This window comes from Solanum dulcamara, chromosome 1 (assembly GCF_947179165.1).
Source record: "Solanum dulcamara chromosome 1, daSolDulc1.2, whole genome shotgun sequence".
Taxonomy (NCBI): Eukaryota; Viridiplantae; Streptophyta; class Magnoliopsida; order Solanales; family Solanaceae; genus Solanum; species Solanum dulcamara.
The window spans coordinates 26,729,633-26,755,257 of record NC_077237.1 but is presented as its reverse complement, the minus strand read 5'-3'; the positions used below and the strand labels follow the sequence as shown (position 1 = coordinate 26,755,257).

The 25,625-nt window shown below is 35.3% G+C and overlaps 1 protein-coding gene across 1 annotated transcript; it reads left to right on the top strand.

Moving 5' to 3' along the window:
* The first annotated feature begins 8,158 nt into the window (after positions 1 to 8,158).
* On the top strand, positions 8,159 to 25,121 carry LOC129903355 (bifunctional TH2 protein, mitochondrial-like). The gene is made up of 6 exons (XM_055978896.1): positions 8,159 to 8,709; positions 16,269 to 16,377; positions 22,420 to 22,704; positions 22,830 to 23,244; positions 23,346 to 23,612; positions 24,499 to 25,121. Exons 1-6 carry the CDS (start codon positions 8,351 to 8,353, stop codon positions 24,909 to 24,911), a joined length of 1,848 nt encoding a protein of 615 aa, XP_055834871.1. The 5' UTR covers positions 8,159 to 8,350; the 3' UTR covers positions 24,912 to 25,121.
* The last annotated feature ends 504 nt before the right edge of the window (positions 25,122 to 25,625 follow it).

The window sequence follows — 25,625 nt, the reverse complement described above, 5'->3', positions numbered from 1 at the left end:
ACAATATCCATACTTGCATAATTCATGTCATTAAGTTCTTAGGTCACCAATTAAGGACCCTAGTCACCTTTCTTCATAATTTACATGGAATTCATATCTTGAACATAATTGTAATTCATTATCATAATTCATACTTGAATTTAGAGTAAAACTCATATACATAGTCAATTGAGTGAAAACCATGAGAATAATTTGAAATCATTGAGCTTCATAATAATAATTCATGTAAATCATCATTGAAAATAGCTCCATGCATGGTCATTCATAATTTATCTAGAAATCATGCTATTTATGTAGAAACATAGTTATAATGATAAAAAATATAATTGAAATAGTCTAATGCAATTCATTAAATTGTGGTTACAAACCCAATTGAAATTCATGAGATTTGGAGTAAAAACCTTAGGACTCTACGGGTCAAAGCAACCCATGGATCAATCCCCAATACCTTGAATGAATTTGAACTTGGATTCGAAAAAGAAGACATGTTCTTGAAGAAACCCTAGACAAAACTTGATGAAGAAGATGAACTCTTAAAGGAACTTTGAGAGAAAAGTCTTAAATTTGATTAGGAGTTAATGAGGGGAAAAAATATACTTATGAGTATTTAGGACAATTACCCAGACCGTCTAAGGCACTACAATCCATGGTACAGTCCATGGTGAGGGACTTATGATATTTGACAGGATACTTTTGGGATGCTGCCCACCATGAGACCCACCATGGCCCATGAAGGGCATCACTATCCGTAGGGGTAGACTTGGGCTTTAAATATTAGGGTCTACAGGAGAAGTTACAGTAGTTCCTCCACAGAGACCTTCATGGTCCGTGGAGATAACAACGGTCCATAAACTAGAGGCGTGGTGTAGGACCTGCAAGAGGGTTTGCAAGAACAACCACCATGAAACCCACCACGGTCCGTGAAGGATAACACGTCCATGGTGGTCAAGCGTGGTCCCTACCTTTGGAAACTTTCTGAGGGCCCTAGGGGAGTGGTCACCACAAAGGGCACTATTGTCTGTGGTGCTCACCATGACCCGTGGTCCCTTCCCTGTAGGACTGAGTTTCAGAACCACCACCACGGTGTCTCCATGGGCCGTGGTGCTCACTACGACCATGATGGCCTTCGTGGTCATCACCTAGTGCCAAAAGATGCATTTTTCTAGGATTTCATCCTTTTTTCCTTGCTTTCCATCTTTTTGACTTTTGGGGTCTTACAATATATCCCCCTTGAGAATATTCGTCCTCAAATGGACTCAAGCTAGCATGAGTAGAATAGGAAAGGAACATAACATCCCAACATGAATGTAAAACATCTCGATAATGCATGAACCATGAAATCTTTAATCTTAAGCTAAAATATGACTTTAAAACTCATTTCATGAACATGAATGCATATAAAATCATGAGAGCAACTAAAACACATGATTTGGACTGATTGGATCATAAAGGAACTAAATACCTCAACTAGGCACGGAAGGAGAAAGATGAGAATATCGGGACATCATATCGTCTTTGGCCTTCTATGTAGCAGCTTCAATCTCTTGATTCCTCCATAACACTTTAACTAAAGCTATTTCTTTGTTTTTTAACCCTCTAACTTGTCGGTCTAAGATATCAACCAGAACCTCTTCACAAGAAAGACTCTCCTTAACCCTAATGTTGCTCAATGACACAACGAAGTTAGTATAACCAACAAACTTCCTCAATAATGACACATGGAACACTGGATACACCGATGACAAATCTGAAGTCAAATCCAACTTATAAGCCACCTTACCAATCCACCTCAAAATTTGATATAGGTCAACATAGCGGTGACTTAGCTTCACACTTCATGGGTGAAATTTTCAAATAAATCCATTCATTAACTTCAAATTCAAGTTTCATTCTCCTAACATCCGAATAGAACTTTTGTTAACTTTGGACCATTTTCAATCTTTCTCCTATTTCTCTATTTTCCTTCCCTGAATGCTTTCAACACTAACTCCAACTGTGGTTTCAATTAAAATGATAGTGAGCTTTCCTTTTTCTCTATTTTTTGAAGTTATTTTGAAACAATGATTTATAGCAGCTTATGAAATCTGTGCAGACACTTTTTTTTTGCTTTAATGTTAAGAAGTAGTTTTATAAACATGACGCCTAATTATGCACTTGTATAAATTTTTCAAGCTAGCTGATTTATTTTAATTTGTGATGGAAAAAGTTTGTTTTCTATGCGATGGGAAAATGTACTTATAAACGTATGATAAGAAAATGTTATTAAAGATGTTTGAAGTTGTAATAAAGTTAACTAATGCCTATTTTTTAGTACCTCAGAGGATTCATGTTATACGGCATAATATTTTTATTCTTGGTAGAAATTTTTACAAACATAACTCTCCTACCCCCCCCCCCCCTCAATTTATGATTATTTTTTCCTTTACAGTAGAAAATGGGTTTTATGTAGTGGAAGATTCAAGAATTTGTTTTGTATTTCGTGTCAAATGATCTTTTCAATAGCAAGGTAAAAAGGACTATGATGTTATTTGCTAAAGTGATTAGTTCAAAGCGTAACACAATTTGCTCGTGTAAAGAAATTTTTTTTGTAAGAGTTACATCTGCTTTATCTACCTGCTTAGATTTTTCCAACATCTTAAATTTTAAATCAATTAGTGAGCTCTCTCGATCTATTTGTTTCTCCCACAATCATTTGAAATGAGGAAATAAAATTATTTGCTTTATTTAATTCAAAAAATTAATTACTTACTAAATTCTCTGTCATCTATCTTTTGTTTCTGTGGTGACAACCTAGCTAATCAAATAGAGCCTTCTTTGCTTCTGAATCCTTAATCATCATTTATCACACTAGTAAAAAAATAATATATTTTCTTCCAGTCCCCCGGGGGTTTCTTTACTATGCAATTCTGGAAGGCAAGTGATATGTTGTTTTTGATCCCTGAGAGTCTTCTGAAATGCTATAACTTTGATATAATTAATCAGTATTCATACAATAGAAGTAGTATTTGCCACACCAACTTTAGCAAGACTTCGCTATTTGTGACAAGCATCACATTGGATCCAAGTTTCCTTGAACACATAATTTTTTGAAGAAGACTCATAAAATCTTTTTCTCAATAAAATAAGGCTCATAAAATCTCTTACTATTGTAAATGAACTGATTTCTGAAGTTTTTGTATGATCAGCTGAACTAAAAATCATGGATTCAATTGATGTGGAGAAGTTGTTCAAGCTTTTAGTACAATAGTTATGAAGTTCTTGAAACATAGCCAAGCTTGGCTTGCTATTTTCTTGCTTTTGCACTGTCTTTTTGAAAAAGTGAGTTAAAGATGACCAAGAGAACACATGATGTCTGATTCTTTATCAAGGTATGTGGCACTCTGTTGTTACTTCACTCTACATTCACTACTTAAACCACTTCTCCCATTTCAGCATGAAATCTCTACAGGTATTTTGTCAATCATGCATAATTGCAGCAATAATTAAGAACGACAATATGTCTTCCACCAACAGATTAACCGATTGTATTGCTATTCTACTTTTGGTCGATATATACCAGCTTTTGTAAATATATTTACATATATAAATAATGTATGTAATCATGAATATAATGTACAAACAATATATGTGCGTCTATAAATTAGTCGTCTTTGGCTAAATGTCGCCTTACCAATAGTTGTCACTACTACCACCCAATATATATATAGGGACCATGCGCGTACTGGCAATCACCATCTAGCTACTTTAGAGAAGAGTTTTAAACTTAAAAGAGTTTTATTTTTTGTATTTAAAAGAGTTTTAAATCTAATATGAATCCTAAACCTCAGTAAAACTATACAAAAAAAAGATATACTTCATAAAACGACAAAAAAATATTAGTGTCTACAATTACAATTTGAATAAATTTAAATAAAGAAAGAATAATTGTAAAAAATGTGAACAGACAATTTTATCTATTGTAAAGTCTTTTAATAAAGGATAAAAAGTTCAATCAACATTTATAAGAATGTTCATGTTTTTAATATAGTACTGGTTTAATGTACGTATTTTGCACGTGTGTATTACGCAAATTAATAAAAATTATAAATAAAATGAATAAATTATTAAGTGTATGTAACCCATATCATTAAGTAGACAACTTTGAAAAAATGCGTAAATATTATTAATCGATATCATCAGGTTTATAAATACGTTATTTTCTTATTCCTACGCCTTTGTACAATATACCAATCAACCTTTTTACATTTTAAAATAAAATTCACATTAAATTTTAATTAATTATTTTCTAATATTTTTGACTGTTAACCTAATTCTTTCTTAAAATGAGAAAAAATAAATAATTATAAGTCCTTTTGGAAAAGAATATCCTAATTTCTTATTGAGTTCAAAATTCATGTGCACCTCTTATTTGTATATGAATTATTATTAATATATTCGTATTTTCTATCAAAATTATGATTATATGCCCTTTTGAATATTATGCATTATAATTGAAGGATCTATTAATTACTTTAATTTCATTAAAAATGCACACTCAGTTTAGCCTTTTTACAATAAAATATACATCCATGAAAAGGAAGAAAATGATTATACATGGTAAATCTTAATTGATTTTAAATTTTTATTTTGTCTAATACAAAATTTAGTTTATTAAATAAAAAAATTATAATCAAAGCATCAAATATTAACGTAATAATTAATAATAAAAATTAGAATACACAAGAGATAAATAGATTAATCTTTAACAATTTTCTTCTAGCACATCTCCGAGGAATTACAGTTGAATGGAAGTTTCAAAAAGGGTCTTTAAATGAATGACAGAAATTTTAATCAGCAATTCTAAGAACTAACAAATGTTAGATATAATAGAGATAAAAGCTTTAAAAAATAGAGCAAATCACCTAACAATAAACTGTAACACCTCAAAAATTTTACGCTAAGACTCAAACCATTCTTCAAATGTGTATAGGCTCGAACTCGATAACTTCTAATTATATATATATATATATATATATATATAAAACTTGGCTTGGTGTTACAGATTCCCTATGACCCTAAACTACATCTAATACACTTTAAATAGTTAGTAATTAATCCTATATATATATATATATATATATATATATATATATATATATATATATATATATATATATATATATATAGGATTAATTACTAACTATTTAAAGTGTATTAGATGTAGTTTAGGGTCATAGGGAATCTGTAACACCAAGCCAAGTTTAAAGAATTTCTATCAGCTAAGTTTTCGCATAAGTCTGTATAAGGGTCAACTTCAAACGACCATATCTATAAATATATAAAGAGTTAGGAGGCCCATAAAATACCAAATTAAAGGTCTACAAGTCTTCTTTCCAAAGCCACAAAGATTATGTCAAAAGGAGTTTGGAGTAAAAAATTATGGCTATTTTAACAGAGCGCTCAGACCTAACAGAAGTCTGCGACTCGGAGAGGACATAGACTTCACTGCCTAAGTTGAACAACGTCTTTTTTATTTTGGAAACCTTAAGTTAGGGAACAGGTCACAGTCGACATGAACCCGGGAGTTAAAGATTTGCCTATTCTTTGTTTTAATGAGGGGTATTTTGGTCTTTTTTCACCTTTTCCAACTTAACCCAATCTGTTTTGGGCCTAAAATTTGTCCCTTATCAGTACTCAATGAGGGTTTTCCCTCATTAACATCAAAAAACTTTTTGAGAGAGAATTGGAGAGAAGAAGAAGAGCTACGGTTCAAGAGTTTCTAGCCAAGTCTTCAATTTTCTCTTAGATAATCTACATTCCAGGTATGTAAGGCTATCATAACGATGGACTAAGTTCCTCCTCACGCCCTACATCTCTATATAATCAATTTGAGTTTCAAGATTCAGTTTTTAATTCCAATAATGTTAATTCTTGAGTTATCTGTATAAATTCCATTGTGTTCTTGTGTATATTCAAATATACATTGATGCATTTCTTGAGTTGATTTTTTTTTGAGATTATGGATTCATGTTTGCATTCACATGAACCTTAGTTGAGTTTTGCATTAATTATTTTATGCACTGTTTGAGTTAAAGCATGCGTAATTATTTTCATCACTTAATTAAAAAAGAGTTTGAACATGAGTGGAGTTTCAAAAGTGTTTTATTTATTAATTTGAGCATTAGTTGAGGAATAGTTTATTTATCATTTTGAGCATGAGTTGAGAAGTCTCTTAATCATTATTTTGAGCATGATAATTATTGAGTATAAATGAGTTGAGCATTTTAAACATTTATTTTGCGATTGAATTGAGAAGTCAAATTTTGCTTTTAAAATATGCATTCATTGAGTTGAGTTTATGTCTATTTTAAAAAGACGAGATGAGTAGAGAAGAGTTGAGTTTTGAGTTAAGTCCAAAAGAGAATAATGAGCTAATTGAGTAAATGCACTCAGCATAATAATTCATATTTTGGGAGTAGTATTGAACCAGATTTGGTACGAGTATAGAACAACTCGACCCCATAAACTACATAGTCAGCGTAGGATAGGATAGGATCGTATCGTTCATTCAGACAACTCCTCTTCCAAAAGAGGACTTTTATTGGATCCAGAGATGAGTTTGCGTCCTTTACCCTGGCAAAGTATTGGACGGCTGTGGCAAATATTGCAGTTTGTTGTATCATCACTAGCTCATAAGTGATGGTTGTCGGTTAGAAAAACTCCCTAAGAAGTAAAATATTATATTTTAATATATTGAGTTGCATTTGTTATTGTATATCATTTTAAAGCATTGTTTTACATATACTACATGCTTTATAGAATTGAGTTATTTTCAGAGTTGACTACTTTAAGTTGAGTTGAGTGGAGTATCTCTAAGTAAGTTTCCTTTCAGCTATTTTGCATACTGTACATCTCATGTACTGACGTCATTTCGCGCTGCATTATTTTATGATGCATACATAGGTGATAGAGATCCTCAACAGGCACATCGTTAGAGATACGATTTTCATCCATCTTTTGGTGATACCTTTTTACATTCGGAGGCGCTCTTGAGTCTTTATCTTTCAGTCTTTATTTACCAGTTTGAGGTAGTCATGGGCTTATCCTGATACCTATTTCAGATTCAGTTTTAGAGGCTTCATAGAATAGTCATAGACAGAGTTTATTCAGTTATTTTCAGAGTTCATATTTCTTTTAAACATTGAGTTATATTCTATATATATTTGAGTATTGAGATTTTACTTCGAGAAGTTAAGTTTACATACACTATTTGTGCCCATCTAAATTCCTTTTCATGAGTTAAGTCTTCCGCTTAGTGAGTCATCTAGGCCAAATGTTCGCTTGGGACCAACAATGGTCTCCGAGTGCCGATCAAGTCCAGGGTGTAGACTCGGAGCGTGACATAAACCCTATTCAAGGTTTTTTTTAAGGGCCATGTATGTCCCTAGATTCTATCATTTAGAATTCATGGTAAATTAGGATACTCCTTGCTGTAATAGTGCAAGTCAGCTAACAATAAACCCTATTCAATTTTTTTTAAAAAGAAAATTATGAAGGCCTATAGATTCTATGCCTTATAACCCATGGATAATTAGAATTGTCCTTGCCGTGGTCTACTATTACCGTAAGTTTTTGCAAATTAAAAGGAATGAAAAGTGATCATATTTTAGTTGGGGGTAAAAGAACAATTTATGTAGTTTAAATGTGGAAGAATTTAATACATAAAATTTAATTGATTTTGATTCCATATTCTTTCCATATATTTTAGGAGTCTATTAAAAGAAAAATACTTAATTTTGCTTCCCATATATTTTAGGATTCTAGTCAATAAAATAAAAATAAATAAATAATAATTTGAGAAAAATAATGAAAAGACGATTTTGTCTAAAGCAAAGTCATTTAATAAATGGCTAAAATTCAAACAATATTATTAAAGATATTCGTGCTTTTAATATAATATATATAGAAGATAGATAGATTAATATACATGCTTACAATATTTTTTGATATGCATATTCAAAATTAATTGTTCATTTTCAATTAAATAATTTAAAAAGAGATTAAATAAGTTAAAAGGGTTTTCTACAACCGCGCAAATCATGGTCAAATTACCTTTTTGGATGTTTAAGATAGCATATTGTGCTATTTTTTCTTGGGAATTTAGATCTTGACATCTTCATAACGAGGGAAAAGCCCACTTGTTCATCCTTATCAAAATTGTAATTTGCTTATTGACCTTTTAGAAGCTCCTTCCAAGTGGCCTCCCTTTTCCTTTCCTCCAAAAAATCACTCTGCTCTTCCTTCCATATATACATGTAGAATGTAGAATACTACAAACACTGAAAATAATCCAACTCCAAATTTTATATATATGCGCTTCTTATTATTATCGCCCCGTCTTGTTAATACACTACCAATTCCAAACCCAGTATTTAGTTTCTTCAATTCGAACGCGCTTTTCCGATTCCAATTCCCATTCTATTCTCGTCAGTCTCACTACTTGGGATCGACAATCATTCCTCCTACAATGGCCTCAGCGAAGCCGAACAAATCTCCGATAGAGGAAGGTGTGGGTGTAGCCAGGAGGTGTTGGATCAACTTCAACAAAGAGTCTACCTTTGCACTTTACACTCCTTTTGTCGTTTGCTTGGCTTCTGGAACCCTGAATCTCGATACTTTCCGACATTACATTGCTCAGGATGTTCACTTCCTCAAGACATTCGTTCAAGCGTCAGTACTTTCACTCTATTTGTCCTTTTTCTTTTTAGGTTAATAAATGTTATTTAGAAAATATTTTCAGTAATTGTCCGATTTTCTTCTGCTACTATAATCTTTGATTCGTGTTTTAAATTAAAATTGTTTGTAGAATTTATTTCAGTAATTTGTGTACTTTTCTTCTGTTTTGGTCACGAGTGAAGTAGTAATGAGCTTCAATCGTGAAATGCAGAAACGAGAAGAGAAGGAAATTTGATAATTCATATATAATATTTCGATACAACAAAACAACAATTCTAAAAAGGATTAACCAACAGATGGATTTGGACAGTCACCTAGACAGTTACTAATAAACCCAAAAACATAAAGGATTTAAAGGCAAATACTGGAATTAAAAATTACAAGAACTCGCAGGACCTAATTGACTTAATTAAACTTAGACTTAGCTCTAACAATCCTTTTATTAACAGTCATATTCATGACATTCCATTCCCCTTAGGAACCTTGACCTCAGGGGTCAAAATTAGGAAATTGAGACTTCATGAAAGTGTAATCCTCCCAAATAGCTTCTTCATGGAGCAAACTGTCCCATTGCACGAACACTTGTGTTGCAACTGCATTTCCCTTCTTGACTATTTTGTGATCCATAATGATGGCTCTACTAAAGGCTGTCCATCAGATGACACATTGGAGGCTCAATAGTAGGAACTACATTGGACCCAATCTTTTTCTTCAATTGGAAAATGTGAAAGATAGGGTGAATTCTGGATGTGGGAGGAAGTTACAATTCATAAGCAACAATGACTGATCTTCTTGATCACACTGTAGGGCCCATAATACTTGGAAGTGAGTTTCAAATTACTCCTTAAGGCAATAGAAGTTTGCCCATATGGTTGAAACCTAATATACACACAGTCTCCAACTTCCGGTTTTCTTTCTGTCCTCTTTCCGTCAACATAAAATTTCATCCTTTGTTGAACTTTTTCCAGGTTACTTTTCAGAACCTTAGCCATCACCTGCCTTTCTTGCAACCATTGATCCACTGCAACCACTTTGGATTGAGATGCCAACTCAAAAGTGAGTTGTGGAGGGTTATATCCATGCAAGATCTTGAAAGGAGACATCTTGGTAGCTGAATGGTAATTGGAATTATACCAAAATTCAGCCAAGGCCAGCCACTTGCATTATTCACCTGGTTTGTTACTACACATGCACCTTAAATAATTTTCCAGGCACTTGTTGACCCTTTCTGTTTGCCCATCAGTCTGGAGATGGTATACTGATTTAAACTTCAGTCCTGTCTTCAATCCTCTGAACAATTCTTTTCAAAAGATACTGAGGAACGCTTTACTCTATCACTCACTATTGTAGTAGGCAACCCGTGTAGTTTATCAACATTGTTCATTAATACTTTAGGTACTTGCATTGCATTGAATGGAGGAGTGAGTGATAAGAAATATGCATACTTACTAAATTTGTCCACAATGTCAAATGTGGCGTCCTTGCCTTTAGATCTGGGCAGTCCTATGAAATCGATAGTGATGTGTTCCCAGGGGAGCCCCGATATGGACAGAGGTTGTAACAGTCCAGGGTAAGCCACTTGTTCTTCCTTGTTCCTTTGGGTAACTTCACATTCTAATACCACCCTTTGAACATCAGTTATCATTGAAGGCCAATAGAATAATAATTTGATCCTTTTGAGTGAAGCCGAGACTCCAGAGTGTCCACCAAGACCAAAAGTATGAATTTGTTGCACCAATTGTTGTCTTAGTCAACTACCATTTCCAACCCAAATCTTGCCTTTGAACCTTAGAAAAACCATTTTGTATAGTAACATCCACTACAACTGCAGTATCTAGATGAAGCTGAGTTAACAATTGGACAACTTCTTGATCTCTTTTATAACTGCTTAGGATCTCCTCTATCCACTTAGGCTGCACCTGACTGATAACACTGCAATTAGCTCCAGTGTATGTCCTAGACAAGATATCTGCAGCAGTGTTTTAGACCCCATTCTTGTAATGGATTTCATAACTTAGCCCCATAAGCTTTGGTAAGCCCTTACATTGTAATGAAGTGAAAATTTTCTAATCCTGCAAAAACTTAAGACTGAAATGGTCAGTTTCAGTAATAAAGTGGTGAGGGTGGAGGTAGTGTCTCCAACTCCCCACTGCCATAAGCAAGGCAATCAACTCCTTCTTATAAGTTGATAACCCTTGATGCTTTTTGCTCAATATTTGACTGAGGTTAGCAATAGGTTGCTTGTCTTGCATGAGGACTGCGCCGACTCCAGTTCCACAATCATCAACTTCTACAATGAATGGTTTAGCAAAATCATGTAAGGCCAAGACTAGTACAGAGGACATGGCAATTTTCAGCTCCTAAAATGCCTCAGTGGCTTCATCACTCCAAGAAAATGCCCCTTTATTCGGTAATGAAGTTAAAGGCTTGCTGATCAATGCACAAACTTCCAGTAGTAGTAGTGAGATCAAGAAATCCCCTCAACTCCTTCAGATTGTTAGGTTCGGGCCAATTTTCCATTGCGGAAATTTTATTAGGATCAATATTGACCCCTTCTCCAGTGATGATGTGCCCAAGATATTCTACTTTTTTTTGTCCAAAAGCACACTTGGACTCCTTGGCATGCAACCGATTCTTCAACAGTTGTAACACAATTTCTAAATGTTCCACATGATCATTAATGATACACTATAAATCAAAATGTCATCCAAAAAGACTAATATGAACTTCCTGAGATATGCTCCAAAGACTTGGTGCATTAATGATTGAAAAGTTGCAGGGGCATTAGTAAGGCCACCTGACATTACACTGAATTGCCACAACCCATGATGGGTCCTAAAAGCAGTTTTATGTTCATACGCCCTTCTCATTCTCACTTGGTGATACACTGACCTTAAGTCCACCTTAGAGAATTTTTTAGACCCATTCAACTCATGTAAAAGATTTTCCACCACAGGGATGAAATATTTGTTTTTCATAGATAATGAATTCAACATTCTATAGTCAACACACAATCTCCAAGTACTGTCTTTCTTTTTAAAAAGTTGCGCAGGTAATGCGAAGCATGAATGACTAGGTACTACAGTTTGAGAGCTTAACATATCCTCAATAATGCTCTCAATTACATTCTTTTGGTCAAAGGAATACCCGTAAGGTCTTAAACAGAAACGTTGGGATCCTTACAGCAATAGCATGTTGTGATCACAAGGCCTGTTTGGAGGCAATTCCTTTGGTTCATCAAAGACTTCTTGAAATGATTTTAACAAAACTGTTATCTCTTGAGGGACCTGCTGCCTTCCATCATCATTGTAGCTACCAATGGTGCAAACAACATCTGTCCCTCTAAGTTGTTTGTTGAACTTTTTCTGTAGCTTTTCACCCTCAGTTGGGAAGAGTGTGTTCTCATCCTGATAACCAAACAATGTGATCAATCTGTCTTCTTTGAAAAACGACAGACTGTGTGGTCTAGGACTTAGTACAACTGAGGAAAACACATCTATCCGGTCCATACCTAGCAGCAAACCACATCCACCAACTTGCAACAATCTAATGTCAAAACATAATTGTTCTTCTTGCATTTGCCACAAAAAATCTGAACATTATGTTCTGTATACATAACCTCTTCATTAGCAACTGTCACCTTCATCCTAGTAAAACAAGGAACTACAGACAGTCTTAAAGCCTTTGACCACCTGAGGGCTCACAAAACTATGAGTTGAATCACTATCAATTAGTATAATCAAAGGCAGTTTCTGTACATAACCCAAAATTTTGATAGTAGAAGGTGTGAGGTAGTTACCCCCTTTGCAACACACATGGATATCCTACCCTCTTCTTCTGCCGGTTTGTCTACCTCAGTGTTTTAAACCTTCTCACCACTGACTTTACCCTCCTCATGAATGACCTACACTTAGCTTCTTCTTGGTCCTCTCCTTCCCAAGTAAGAGCATGAAGTGTCTCAGATTTGCATTGATGGCTATGGAAATAAGATTCATGACATCTATGACATATATTCCTTTCTTTGAGGGCTTCATTGGTGGGGTTTGGTGGGAACCCTAGGTCTAGGAACAAAAGTCTTGCGTTTTTGAATTGGTTAGGGTTGATTGATAAGGAACAACGGCACTTTTGGATTGAGGTTGGTTAGAAGGTCCTTGGTAAGGTACAATTGCTCTGGATGAAGTGGCTTGGTTGTGTGGATATGGGCTATCCTGGCAGTAGTGGCTCCTTGGAGGGCCTTGAAAGAAGCTTCATAAGATTTTGCAATTTCATGAGGATCCATGAGGGTTGTGAGGTTGGCTAAACAGACTAGTGGCTTTATTTCTGGTTTCAGACCACTTATGTATCAAGCAATGAAGTGAGTTTCGTTCAAAAGAGGGTTTATCAATAGGATATAAGACTTAAGTTCATCAAACTTTGCCTCATAGCTGTCAATACTGCCAGTTTGTTTATTGTTATTGAATTCATCATTAATATCCAAAGGTCTCACGTTACCAAACCTCCGACATACTTCTGTGCAAACAAAAATCAGTTGGTTCCCTTTTGTTCTAGGATGTTGCTGTTGAACCAGACATCAGCCTTATCACTCATATGGACTGAAACATAGCTCATTTTCACCTGGTCAGGGATCTGATAAATCTCAAAGAACTGTTCACACTTTCTAATCCACCCCCTTGAATTAGATCCATTGAACTGAGAAAAACTAATCTTGGTTTTGAATAGCTTATTTGGTGTTTCTGTTTGAACAAAGGTTGGTAATGGAAGAAGTGGAGGATTAACATTTAGCTGGGTGTTATTTGGTAAAGGAATTGCAGTTTGGGTAGTCAATGGGAACAGTAGGATTCACACAGGAAGAATTGAAGTAGGTCGCAAAGGACTGCTCTGGAGGGAAAATACAGGAGGAAATGTAAAACCCCTCCTACAGGATATCTAGTAGTGGCGGAAGAAGGATTTACCTGAGCTGCTGGAGTGTATGAGGCAGTGTTATCAAAGGCCAAAAGCGCAAAAAAGCTCTAAGGTTTGTTGGGACTTTAAGCGCAAAGCGCAAATAAAGCGTGGGCTTTAATGAAAAAAGGCGCAAAGGGACAAAAAAATACAAATATATATGTTTAGTCCAAGACTAATAATTATAAACATGAATGACAAATATATGACCAAGGAAATTGAAAAAAAACTATGATAAAGTGAAATATCAATTGTTTAGTGTCACTTCTTTAGAAGAGGCTCATTGGCAAGGAAAAGTTTGCCTTAGAACCTTGTTGACGATACTGAAGCGCACATAGAGCGAGGCGAAGTGCTCAACACGTTTTGAGCCTCTCTTCAGAGGTTAAACGTGCTTAAAGCGTGCCTTTGACTACACTGATATGAGGATTGCCCAGACTCTCAAATAACAAGGTTTCCTGGAGCTATGGAGGTCATTGACCTGGGAGATGGAGGAAGCTGGACTGTAGCGTCTGCTCTTTTGAGAGTCTCCAGCTGCGAAATATTCAACTCCAATCCTGAGTTCGTGTCCTTTGTTTCCTTCAGCTGAGTTGAGAAGTGAGTCTAGTTAGATTCCAAGGACTCAAATCATTTTGCATGGTCACTGGCCATAGACTGAAGTTGTATTTCAAGCTTCTTCATGCCGTCTTTGATTCCTTTGAATTTCTGATTATCCGACATGATATTCCGTTAGAATAGAGCTTGCTCTTGATACCAATGTCACGAATGAAGCAGTTAATGAGCTTCAATCATGAAATGCAGAAATGAGAAAGAAGGGAAAAGACGATAGAAGAAGAGAAGGAAATTTGATATTTCATGTATGATATTTTGATAAAACAGTACAACAACTATGAAAAGGACTAATCCGCAGCTGGATTTGGACACGTGACCTAGCCAGTTACTAATAAAGCCAAAATCTTAAAGGACTTAAAGGCAAATATTGGAATTAAAAAATACAAGAATTCACTCTTTCTCAAAAAAAAGAAAACATACAAGAATTCACAGAATTCACAGGACCTAATTGACTTGATTAAAATTAGACTTAGCCCTAACAATTCTGTTACTAACGTTATATTCGTGACATTGTGTTGTTATGTTTATTTGGGGGTTTCATTTTTATTTTCTTAAGAGTACTCTGTTTATTCCGTTGGTAATGATTAACGAAAATCAAGAAAACAGCCACCTTGTTGTATAACATATTTCTTTTTCTCTCCAGACGAATAAGGACTTTTGTGATGGGTTTTATGTTTCTTGACTTTATTTTCAGGGAAAGAAAATGGGAATTAACAGATAAAAAGAAAGAGAACGACAATCTAACATTTGAAAGACTATGGGCTTAGTCCATTTACATAGAAGAGTGTCTTAATTTTGTTAGTTGCTCAAATGTACTGGAAGTAGTACTACAAATCTCTATCCAAATGTACAAGAAGTATGAAATTCAATATTCCTTGGGTGATTTCCAATTTGCAGCCTGTATCTGAGTAGTGAATTGCTTTATCCTTTTAAAGTCATTGGGAATGTCTGCTAAAATATTGGCATGTTCAGGTAAAATAAAACATTAAAGATGTGCAAGGTAAAAATATACATGAAAATAATGTTTTTCCGGTTAAGTGAAAGAAAGTAAAAAAGAAACAACCACCAGTTGAATTGCCTTCATACTCTGCTTCTTCGGCCTTTTCAAATCTCTCTTGTAATCAACCTTTAATTCCTCTTCAATCCAAGATGTAATTTTTAAGGGACAAATCAATAATCTGTCTTGATTCTTTTCAACAAGTATGAACTTAAAACTTCTACAAGACCCTCATGTTTGTTGCTCTTTTGTTTTCCTTTTTGTTTGCTCTCTTATTTTTATGGGATTCCTTTTACCTCGACTAACTGGTACTCCCTCCATCCCAATTTAGATGACATTCTTTCCTTTTTATTTAGTCTAGAAAAGAATGACATCTATATGTATTAGTAACAACTTAACTTCAAACTTCTTAGTTCACCCTTGATGAGATGATTTTTGGCCACAAAAATTTCTTTGGCTTAATTCAGAGCAGAAGTTTCAAAAGTCTCTTTTTTTCCCTCTTAAATTCCATGCCAAGTAAACACTTCACATAAATTGGGATGGAGGGAGCATAGCTTTTTTTTTCCTTTGAAGTATTTTCATCCGGACTATCTGTTATTTTGGTGCTTAATTTTTTGCCAGAAGTCTGGATATTCAGTCAAGTCTCAGGGGTGAGGTAATCCCCTATCCATAGTTTAAGGAGTAAAAAATGAGTTTTTCTTCTACCCAATTGTTAGGTTTCTTTTGGTGAATGGATTTTATGTACATTTCTTTTAATGAAGTTCTTCTATGCAACTTTATTTTTGCTAGAGATGTGGGATTTTTGGGGGTCTAGTGATTTTGGTGCTCTTTGTTATTGCTAATAATTGTAGAGTTTGGAAAAATGATAGATTTTTGGGGTTAATAAGATCGGCTTTACATGGGCTTTGGTGGCTGTGCAATTTGCTCCCCCGCTCCCCCCCCCCCCCCCCCCAATTTCTTCTTCTAAGAAGTTATGTAATATTTATATTTATGAAACAAATTGCAGGTATGAAGCTGCAGAAGTGTGTACTGACGATGATGATGCGAAGGTTGGCATTAGTGAACTACGGAAGAATATTGTTGATGAACTTAAAATGCATGATGCAGTTTTAAAAGTAAGATATGAGTCTCTTTTCCATTAAATTCAAGTTTCTCTCTCTCCATTTTGTGATTAGGATTGCCATGCGCCCATGCTTACAAATTTCCTATTGTTTCTTTACAATATTGTTCCAGTTGATTATCAGTGGGGATATGTCCTGAAAGATATAGTTGACTTTATCTAAACTGAGTCATTTAACTAAAACCCTTGTTTTTAATGCACTGCCAAAGGGATGTGGGATCGCTTAAAGCATTTATGTTGTCTGTTTATTTTCTTTTGCAACCAAAAAAAAGATCAGGTTTCTAATGGCATGAGCTTTTGGTAAGATACTAGCCATAGATACATTGCCTTTCTGTTGATCTTGATTAGTCTCGTTGCCAAGGAATGTGATATGCATAATTTTCTTTCTTAGAAGGTGTTTGGACATGCGATTTCATCTCGTGATTTGAAATCATGAGATGAAATCAGTGTTTGGACATGCGATTTCATTTCATTATTTCAAATCATGAGATGAAATCCCAAATTCTCCAAAAAGCTTGATTTGAGAATTTCATATCTTGATTCCACATTTTTCAAATACAAAAATTGACCCACAAGTTTATATTTTGTAAAAGAAATTCCCAACATTTTATATTTACCAACCATTTATTTCATATGTAAACAAAATTTATAGTTGATGTTATTACTCTTGCCAACCTTTATACCATATATATATATCGGATATTACCATTGCTCTTACCAACCAAATTATAGTTGATATTAATGCTTTTACTAATAGGAATAGGAATAGGTATATACAATCCTACTTAGAATATGAATATGAATAGTAAGAGGAACAGAAATAGTAAATAATATCCTACTTGGTAAAGGATTGTATTGTAGTGTCTATAAATAGGGTCGGTGTAATAATGTAGATCACAATTCAATATATTTTTCTCCTATATTCTCATACTTTAAACCATTTATATCGGATATACCCATTACTCTCATCAACCAATTTTTTTTAGTTGATATTACTATTACCAACTTTTAAACCATTCATATCGGATATTACCATTACTCTTGTCAACCAAATTTTATATTTGATATTATTACTCTTACCAACCTTTTAAACTATTTATATCGAAAAGTGCATGCTCAACATGAGGAGATTGTCCGTACTATGTGGGAGGATTGTATTAATGATACACTACAACTTATGTTCAATTTTACTGAACTAAAGTTCAATCAATAAATGTTGTATTTTTTTGAGAATAACTTTGTGGTAGTGTATTTTCCTTTGTTATGACCTTTTGCTTATTTGATAAGATTGTATAAAGAATTGGGGTAATTTTGATAGTTTTCACAGCTTATGGGCTTTTTGTGTTTATGAGCAAAAAATACAACTTAAAAATTCAAATTGCATGTCCTAACAACACTTCAACTTCATCTCACATGGCCAAATGGTCCCTTGGTTTATTAGTACCATCCATGTAACTAAGTACATTTATATCTCTCAACTAGGTCATTTATCTTGAAACTTATAGGGATTTTGTTGCCTGGGAGAACTTTGATGTAATAAGTACTTTTGTTATGACCTTATAATTGTGCCGGCTTGAGTCACCATCTCCAACTTTAGCTTTTGCATCCTCACCATTCAAAATATTTCCAAGGAATTTGTCAAATTCAAATCTGGCTATCATCAGTGTATTAAAAGCGTAAGAAAACCTCGAAAAGCTCGGTAGCCTAGAAGGCACTATAAACATTTGCGCACAACTTGGTGAAATGGATATCTCTCATAATCTGTTCAGAGTATCATGTGGAGCAGGTATGGGTGTCAGATGTGTATGTGAGGTTTTGCATTTTTTAAATCAGTTTTACTTGGGATGTGGGGCGTGGATGGAGTATTTCGGTGTGATTGTGATGATACTGCTATCAGTCAATCAATTGGACAGCTATGCGAATCCTCTATAATCATTCTGCTCTATTTCAATCCAATCATTTTAATATTTCCTTTGTTGAAAATGATTGTTTCTAAAGCAAGTTAGTGGTTATCTAAACTACAGGTTTTTTAAATCTCACAATTTTCTACACTTTTGTATACACTGGCATACTGTGAGGATACAACTAACTAGCACAAAACTATCTCTATATCATATGGTAGTTGATTATCTAAGATCTGTTTGACGTAAGGTGTGAATGATCTTGTTGATGTAAAGATATCTTGTCTATGTTGGGAGTTTGAGGTCTCAATAAATAGTGTGCTTGTCAGTCTATATTGTATTTCTTTAAAATATTGTTTTCCAGTGTTTTATACTATACATCTTGGGTAAATGAGGATATGGTCTACGAGGAGAGCTTATTGGGCATATCAGTTGTCAAGAAAACAATATAGTTTGTTTAGTGCGAAGAAAACAATGTCTTTTTCTTTTTGATTTGATGGATGTCATGGTACTCTTTACAAAGTCAAAGGTACTTTAGTTGTCCTATTTGATTTTGTTCTGATCTGCTGTAAAAGTGAAGTAAATATTGGTCAACTGACTGAGTATTTGAACTCATACACGGTCACTACTAGCACAGTAATGGTCTTGATTGTCAGAAATGTAGAGCAAATTCTCTTTCTATCTAGATGTTTAACGAGTCTTTACTTCTGGTTAAGGAAGGATATTGCAGCTGATATGAACTCCATGTTAGATTATTTTTCTGGTGGTTCATTTGGAAGGAAAGGAGTGGTTGAATTTTTGAAAGCAAAAGTGAACCTGTAATTAGCATTAAGTACAGATGTGTCTCTATACTTGTTTTTTGGTGTGACATTGCCATTGGAAATGACATAGAATTCATGTTTGATTTTTTGATCTTTACTTTGTTAGTATTTTTAGGCTTCATTTATTTGCATTAAGATTAAGTTATCTGGATTTGAATACACATCTAAATATTAAGATGTACAATAAGATTTAGATGTTTGAATCTGAATATTAAGATGCTAGTGTAAAATTTGTCTTTCATTTAAAATTAATAAATTTCTACAATATATCCAACTTAGTTCCACAAAGTGGGGTTCGGGGAGGGTATAGTGTACACATACCTTACCCTTACCTCAGAGGTAGAGAGGTTGTTTCCTATAGACCCTACTCTTAAGGAAAAATAGTCCAAAGCAGTTCCAAAAAGGAGTAACGAAAGTACAAGAAACAACAAATAATAATAAAAACAACCTATAACAACAATACAAAAACTACAAAAAAAACAATACGATAATCGTGGTACAAGAAACTACGTGTAGTAACAGAAACCGAAGGCCAAGAGCAATATTACGGCTACTAATATGAACAGACAACAAGACAACACACTGCTACGCACTAACTTTCTACTCTAATCCATGTCTATCAGACCCTCCTATCTAAGGTTATGTCCTCGGTAAGCTGAAACTGTGACATGTCATGTCTAATTACCTCTCCCCGATACTTTTTGGGTCTACATCACCTCTAATGAAACCATATATAGCCAATCTGTCACTTTTCCGCACTAGGGCATCCATGCATTGCCGCTTCACATGCTTGAACCATCTCAGCCTCGCTTCCCGCATCTTATCCTTCACTAAAGCAACTCCTACCTTGTCTTGAATATCATCATTTTGAATCCTATCTCTCCTAGTATGCCCATACATCTATCGCAACATCCTCATTTCCGCAACTTTCATCTTTTGAACATGAGAGTTCTTGACTGACCAACACTCTGCCCCATACAGTAAAGCTAGTCTAACCATCACGCTGTAGAACTTGCCTTTAAGTTTTGGTGGTACCTTTTATTACACAAGACTCCTGATGTGAGCCTCCATCTCGTCCACCCTAAACCAATATAGTGGGTGACATCATCACAAATCTCCCCATTCCCTTGTCTAATAGATCCAAGATTCTTGAAACTTCCTCTCTTTTGGATGACATGCATATCAAGCCTCACTTCCACATCAGTATCATATGTCACGTAACTGAACTTGCACTCCAAGTATCCTTCTTTGGTCCTGCTAAACTTGAACCCCTCACTCTCTAGGATCTGTCTCCAAACTTCCAACTTAGCATTAACGTCACCGTGAGTCTCGTCAACCAGAACTGTCATCCGCATATAACATATACCATAACTATCCACCTTGAATTTTTCCGCATCAATGTATCCATCGCCAAGGCAAATAAAAGTGGGCCAAGGGATGATCTTTGATGCAACCCATTAAAACTGAAAAGTGCTCCGAGTCTCCTCCCGCAATTTTACCCGAGTCTTGACTCCATCATATATGTCCTTGATCGCCCTAGTGTGTACGTCACAGGTACACCTTCGGGCTCATTTCCTCACATCATTCAAATTTGGCGTCTCTTTTGGTGGAAATTGAAACTTCCCAACTAGTTATCTGCTCAGCAAATCTGATGCTGGCCTCGCTGAGCCCCCAGTTACAGATATTTTGTTGTTTCTTGCTGTGATCTGTGACGTTTTTGTCTCCTTTGTCATCCATCTGCTATTTTTGAAGGCCTCTTTGTATGAGGTTTCTGTTTGTCTGTTTCTGCCAGGGATGGAGTTCTTCACTCTGTTTGTCTCAATTATAAAGTTAATAAACTTTTGGGCGATATTACCCCAACCCTCTTTAAAGGATCCCTCTGGTGTAATAATACTAGATTTACTTGCTCCTTGAATGCTTATGTACTTACCACTTTCATTGGATAAGAGTGATAGAGAACTCAGAGAAATTGTCCTTCATTGAAGACAAACACCAACCACTTCATGACATTAATGCTAATAGTAACTTGTCTCATTTAATTTCTGCTGCGTTTGATCCAGTCGAACCATACTTCTTAGCCTGAATGTCATAGGATTTAATACCTGCATGACAAAAAATCCCATCTTCCCCCATATCTGTTGAAATTCCGGCCAGAAAAGCCAGAAAAATTCTCCTTCGAAAAGGAGACACAAGATGGATGACAAAGGAGACAAAAACGTCACAGATAACAGCAAGAAACAACAAAGTATCTGTAACTGGGGGCTCAGCGAGGCCAGAATCAGATTTTCTGAGCAGATAACTATTGGAACACAAGATTCCTCTTCTGTGGAAAAGTCCCACATCAATAATTCTGATTACATATGAACAATTCCTCGATATCTTGTTCATTCGCTGCAATTTTTTTTGTGTGTCGGTAAATAAAAAAACATGTTTTTGGGGGAGAGATACTATTTCACCAGTCGAGTCACAGGTATCTAACATTTTCATACCTAATGAGCCGCCCAGGCCGCAAGCGAGAAACAGGGAGATTCTCTGAAGGAGCGTGGGTGCCATTACTACATCAGGAACAGCCTCAAGCTGGTGCTCAGCTGAAGAAGCTGCTGCCGAGCCGTACAGACTTGAGCCAAGCCTGGAAGGGAGAACCAAGGTCTGCTGAAGTTAATGAGCTGTGAGGGACTTGTGTTGAAAATTTGTTATGCATTGTATAAGACTTATTGCTGATGAATACTCTATGCATTTTTGTATTCTTGTGAGTTTGTTGCTAAGAAAGAATAAGATGTGATGTTCCCTTTTTGGGATAAAGTAGCGGAAAGGACAAGAGAGGGAAATTCTGAATGAATGGACTAATGGCACTATCTGCAGACTGTTAGTTTATCTGTACTATCATGGCACACTTCTTGATTTCCCAAGACATTTCCTGCTTTACTTCAGAAAGGGCATGATGTCCTGCTCAACTGATTGATCATTGTGGATTCACAGTATTTAATATTTTGAGCTGCCTAGATGTATTTATAGTTCGAATGTATGATATATCTAAATACTTCACGCATAGCATATATGAGAGCTACATATTGTGTTATATCTTCATTTCTATTTGTAAAATAAATGCTCATTATATTTCTGGAGTGTAACTAATTTGGCAAGGAAGTTAAGATGTGCGGTCGCTGAAAAGTGATAGCAACTGTTGTTAACGGTTAATGATTATGATATTGCATCTTATGTCCTATGTATGAAAGTACATTCGAAACTCTCTTTATGCATACAAAGTTGTCTTCTTTCTTGGGAAAATAAAGAATTTCACAATCACTTCTGTAGGAGTGGGGCATTGATCTGGTCAGGGAGTGCACTCTTAACCCTGCAACGGCCAAGTACACAGATTTTTTATTAGCTACAGCTTCAGGAAAGGTTGAAGGGGTAAAAGCTGCTAAACTTGCCACGCCATTTGAGAAAACGAAGTTGGCTGCTTATACTCTAGGTGCTCTGACTCCTTGCATGAGACTTTATGCCTACATTGGTAAGGAGCTGCAAGTGTTTCTTGAGGGGGAGAAAGTTCATCCATACAAGAAGTGGATTGACAGTTATTCTTCTGAAGGTTTCCAGGTTTGTGGCTGTTTATTCCATTCTCATCAAACTGATGAATTCAGCTTATGAACGATATTTATGAATTATGACATAACACACATTCTACTTAACTGAACTGAAGTATGTTGTTTATTCAATAATAGGCATCAGCGCTACAGACAGAGGACTTATTGGATAAACTGAGTGTCTCTTTGACAGGCGAGGAGCTTGACATCATTGAAAAGCTTTATCATCAAGCGATGAAACTTGAAATCCAGTTCTTCTTAGCCCAGCCACTTGTTCAGAAAGCTATCATCCCTTTGTCTAAAGATCACAACCCCATGGAACACCGGCTAACAATATTTTCTGATTTTGATTTGACATGCACTGTTGTTGATTCTTCTGCCATCTTGGCTGAAATTGCAATTATAACAGCACCAAAATCTGATCAAAATCGACCAGAGAATCAAATTGCGAGGATGTCGTTGGCTGATTTCAGGAATACATGGGGAGATCTCTCTAAGCAGTACACGGAAGAGTATGAGCAATGCATAGAGAAGATGTTACTTACTGAAAAAGGTAACACTGTTTTATCAATCTTTTGATGTTTTCCAACCTCCCTATGTCATAATATTGCTGAACGGCTGGGATGAACTGTTCTACGAATCTTATTTTTACAGCGGAAAATTTTGATTACGTAAGACTGCATAGAACACTTGAGCAACTTTCTGATTTTGAGAAAAGGGCGAACAGTAGGGTGGTTGAATCTGGGGTACTGAAAGGTCTGAACCTTGAAGACATTAAACGAGCTGGGCAGCGAATGGTTCTTCAGGATGGCTGCACCAACTTTTTCCAGAGCATAATAAGAAATGAAAATCTGAATGCAGACATTCATGTACTCTCCTATTGCTGGTGTGGTGACCTTATTAGGTCTTCCTTTTCATCAGGTATTTCATTGATAATGACAACTTAGTAAAATGGAACTTCAGTTTGAACATATGTGCACCAATCATCATGTTTCAGTTATATATGCTAGATCTGCGATAATTATTGTTTTCAGGTTGATTGTTATGGTCTGTCTACCTTTTCATGACTAGTCGAATGTCTTCTTATTCCTTAAATGCACCTGGATATGCTAGAAAATTTTCTTTATGTTTTTTGGTTGCTAAGTGACGTTTGTCCCTCTTTTTCATGCCAATTTTGCTTCCACTCGTTATCCTTTTCTTGTACCATGGGAAAGGAAACAACTTTCTAAAAGAAAAAGAAGAAAGAAGAGGGCAAAATGGAAAAAAGAGTCCTTAAATGCACCTGGATATGCTAGAAAATTTGCTCTATGTTTTTTGGTTGCTAAGTGACATTTGTCCCTCTTTGTCATACCAATTTTGCTTCCACCCGCTATCATTTTCTTGTACCATGGGAAAGGAAACAATTTTCTACAAGAAAAAGAAGAAAGAAGGGGGAAAATGGAAAAAAATAGTGGAGGAAAAAACTGTTCTTTCCTTGTTTTTCAAATTTACCTTGCTCTCCCCTGTTCTTATTTTGTGTCATTTGTTCTCCTCCCTTTTCCAGTTATCTTTTCCTTTTAAGTCTAGAGATGTTAACATTGTCAATGATTTCTTCTTAGTCTAGAAGTTACGTTTTGGTGTGCTTATAATCTTTAGATGATGACATGAACTCTCTTTATTTTTGCTATGGTACGTCTTACTGACAGTTCCCTTTTAATTTGTAATTAAGCAATGCTTTTCAGTGTTTAGTTTCCAGGGAGATATTAAATTTTTTCCTGCCTTCTCGGCTTATCAAAAAGTTATCTTTTTCCTGCCTTATGTTGAACAGGAGGCATAGATGGTCTAGATATACATGCCAATGAGTTTATGTTTCAAGAATCTCTATCTACTGGTGAAATTGTTATGAAAGTTGAATCCCCCATTGACAAGGTTCAAGCTTTCAGTAAAATTCTAATGAACTGTCGCAACGACAAAAAGAATCTGACGGTATATATTGGGGATTCAGTTGGCGACTTACTTTGCTTGCTGGAAGCAGATGTTGGCATTGTGCTTGGTTCGAGCTCAAGTCTAAGGAGGGTGGGGAATCATTTTGGTGTTTCTTTTGTTCCTCTTTTTCCAGGTGTTGTCCAGAAACAGAAGATGTGCGCTGGGGTAGACTCATCAAGTTGGATGGGACTTTCTGGTGTTCTCTATACTGCCTCTAGCTGGGCTGAGATACATGCTTTTGTATTGGGATCATGAATTTTCAAGTTACATATTCACCATGGTAATTAGGACATATGGAGAAACAACCTTACATAGTATATCAATACATACAGTTTGTGGCTAGTTTTATTGCAGGCCACAGATCACTTCTGCTCCATTTTTGTTTTTTCTACAGGATCTCCTGTTCAGAAATGTAAATGTGATTCATTTGGCTGGAGATTCTTTATGAGTACAGCAAATGTTAAATGTTTGTGGCCACTCTATTCTACATATTTTTTTGTTACTTTAAGGTCATATTTTTTTGGTAAATGGCCCCTTTTCAGATGAGCAATGTGACAGGTTTTGAAACAAGCCATATCACTTCTTTTTGTCTCTGAAGCTATTGGAAACGACTGTTGTTGGTTGATTATTGAGGGTACTTTTAGATCAAAAGGTGGAAAGTGGTTATTTTTGAGCCATTTTTCATACGTCAAGGGTATTTTTTACCCTCTCCTGTTCTAAGAATCTAATATCTTGAGTTCTCCAGCTATTGGAAACGATTATTGGTTGTAGTGAGGTGTTTTGTTATGAATGATATAGTTATCATCATTCCAGTTTTTATATGCTTTTTAGTGCGCACATAAACAATGTGAAGGTCCTAGTATCACGAATTAGTTTGAAGTGGGTTTTTGGATTCTGATTCAGGGGTGATTATTTTTCTCGCACACCTTTGCTAGGCAGTCCACAACACTCACAAACATTAGCATCACA

Excerpts from the sequence above, each read along its gene's own strand:
- LOC129903355 (XM_055978896.1), top strand. The coding sequence starts at position 8,351 with ATGCGCTTCTTATTATTATCGCCCCGTCTTGTTAATACACTACCAATT. Across the intron at positions 16,378-22,419 it reads TGCATGATGCAGTTTTAAAA|GAGTGGGGCATTGATCTGGT; the intron begins GTAAGATATGAG and ends TCACTTCTGTAG. Across the intron at positions 22,705-22,829 it reads ATTCTTCTGAAGGTTTCCAG|GCATCAGCGCTACAGACAGA; the intron begins GTTTGTGGCTGT and ends ATTCAATAATAG.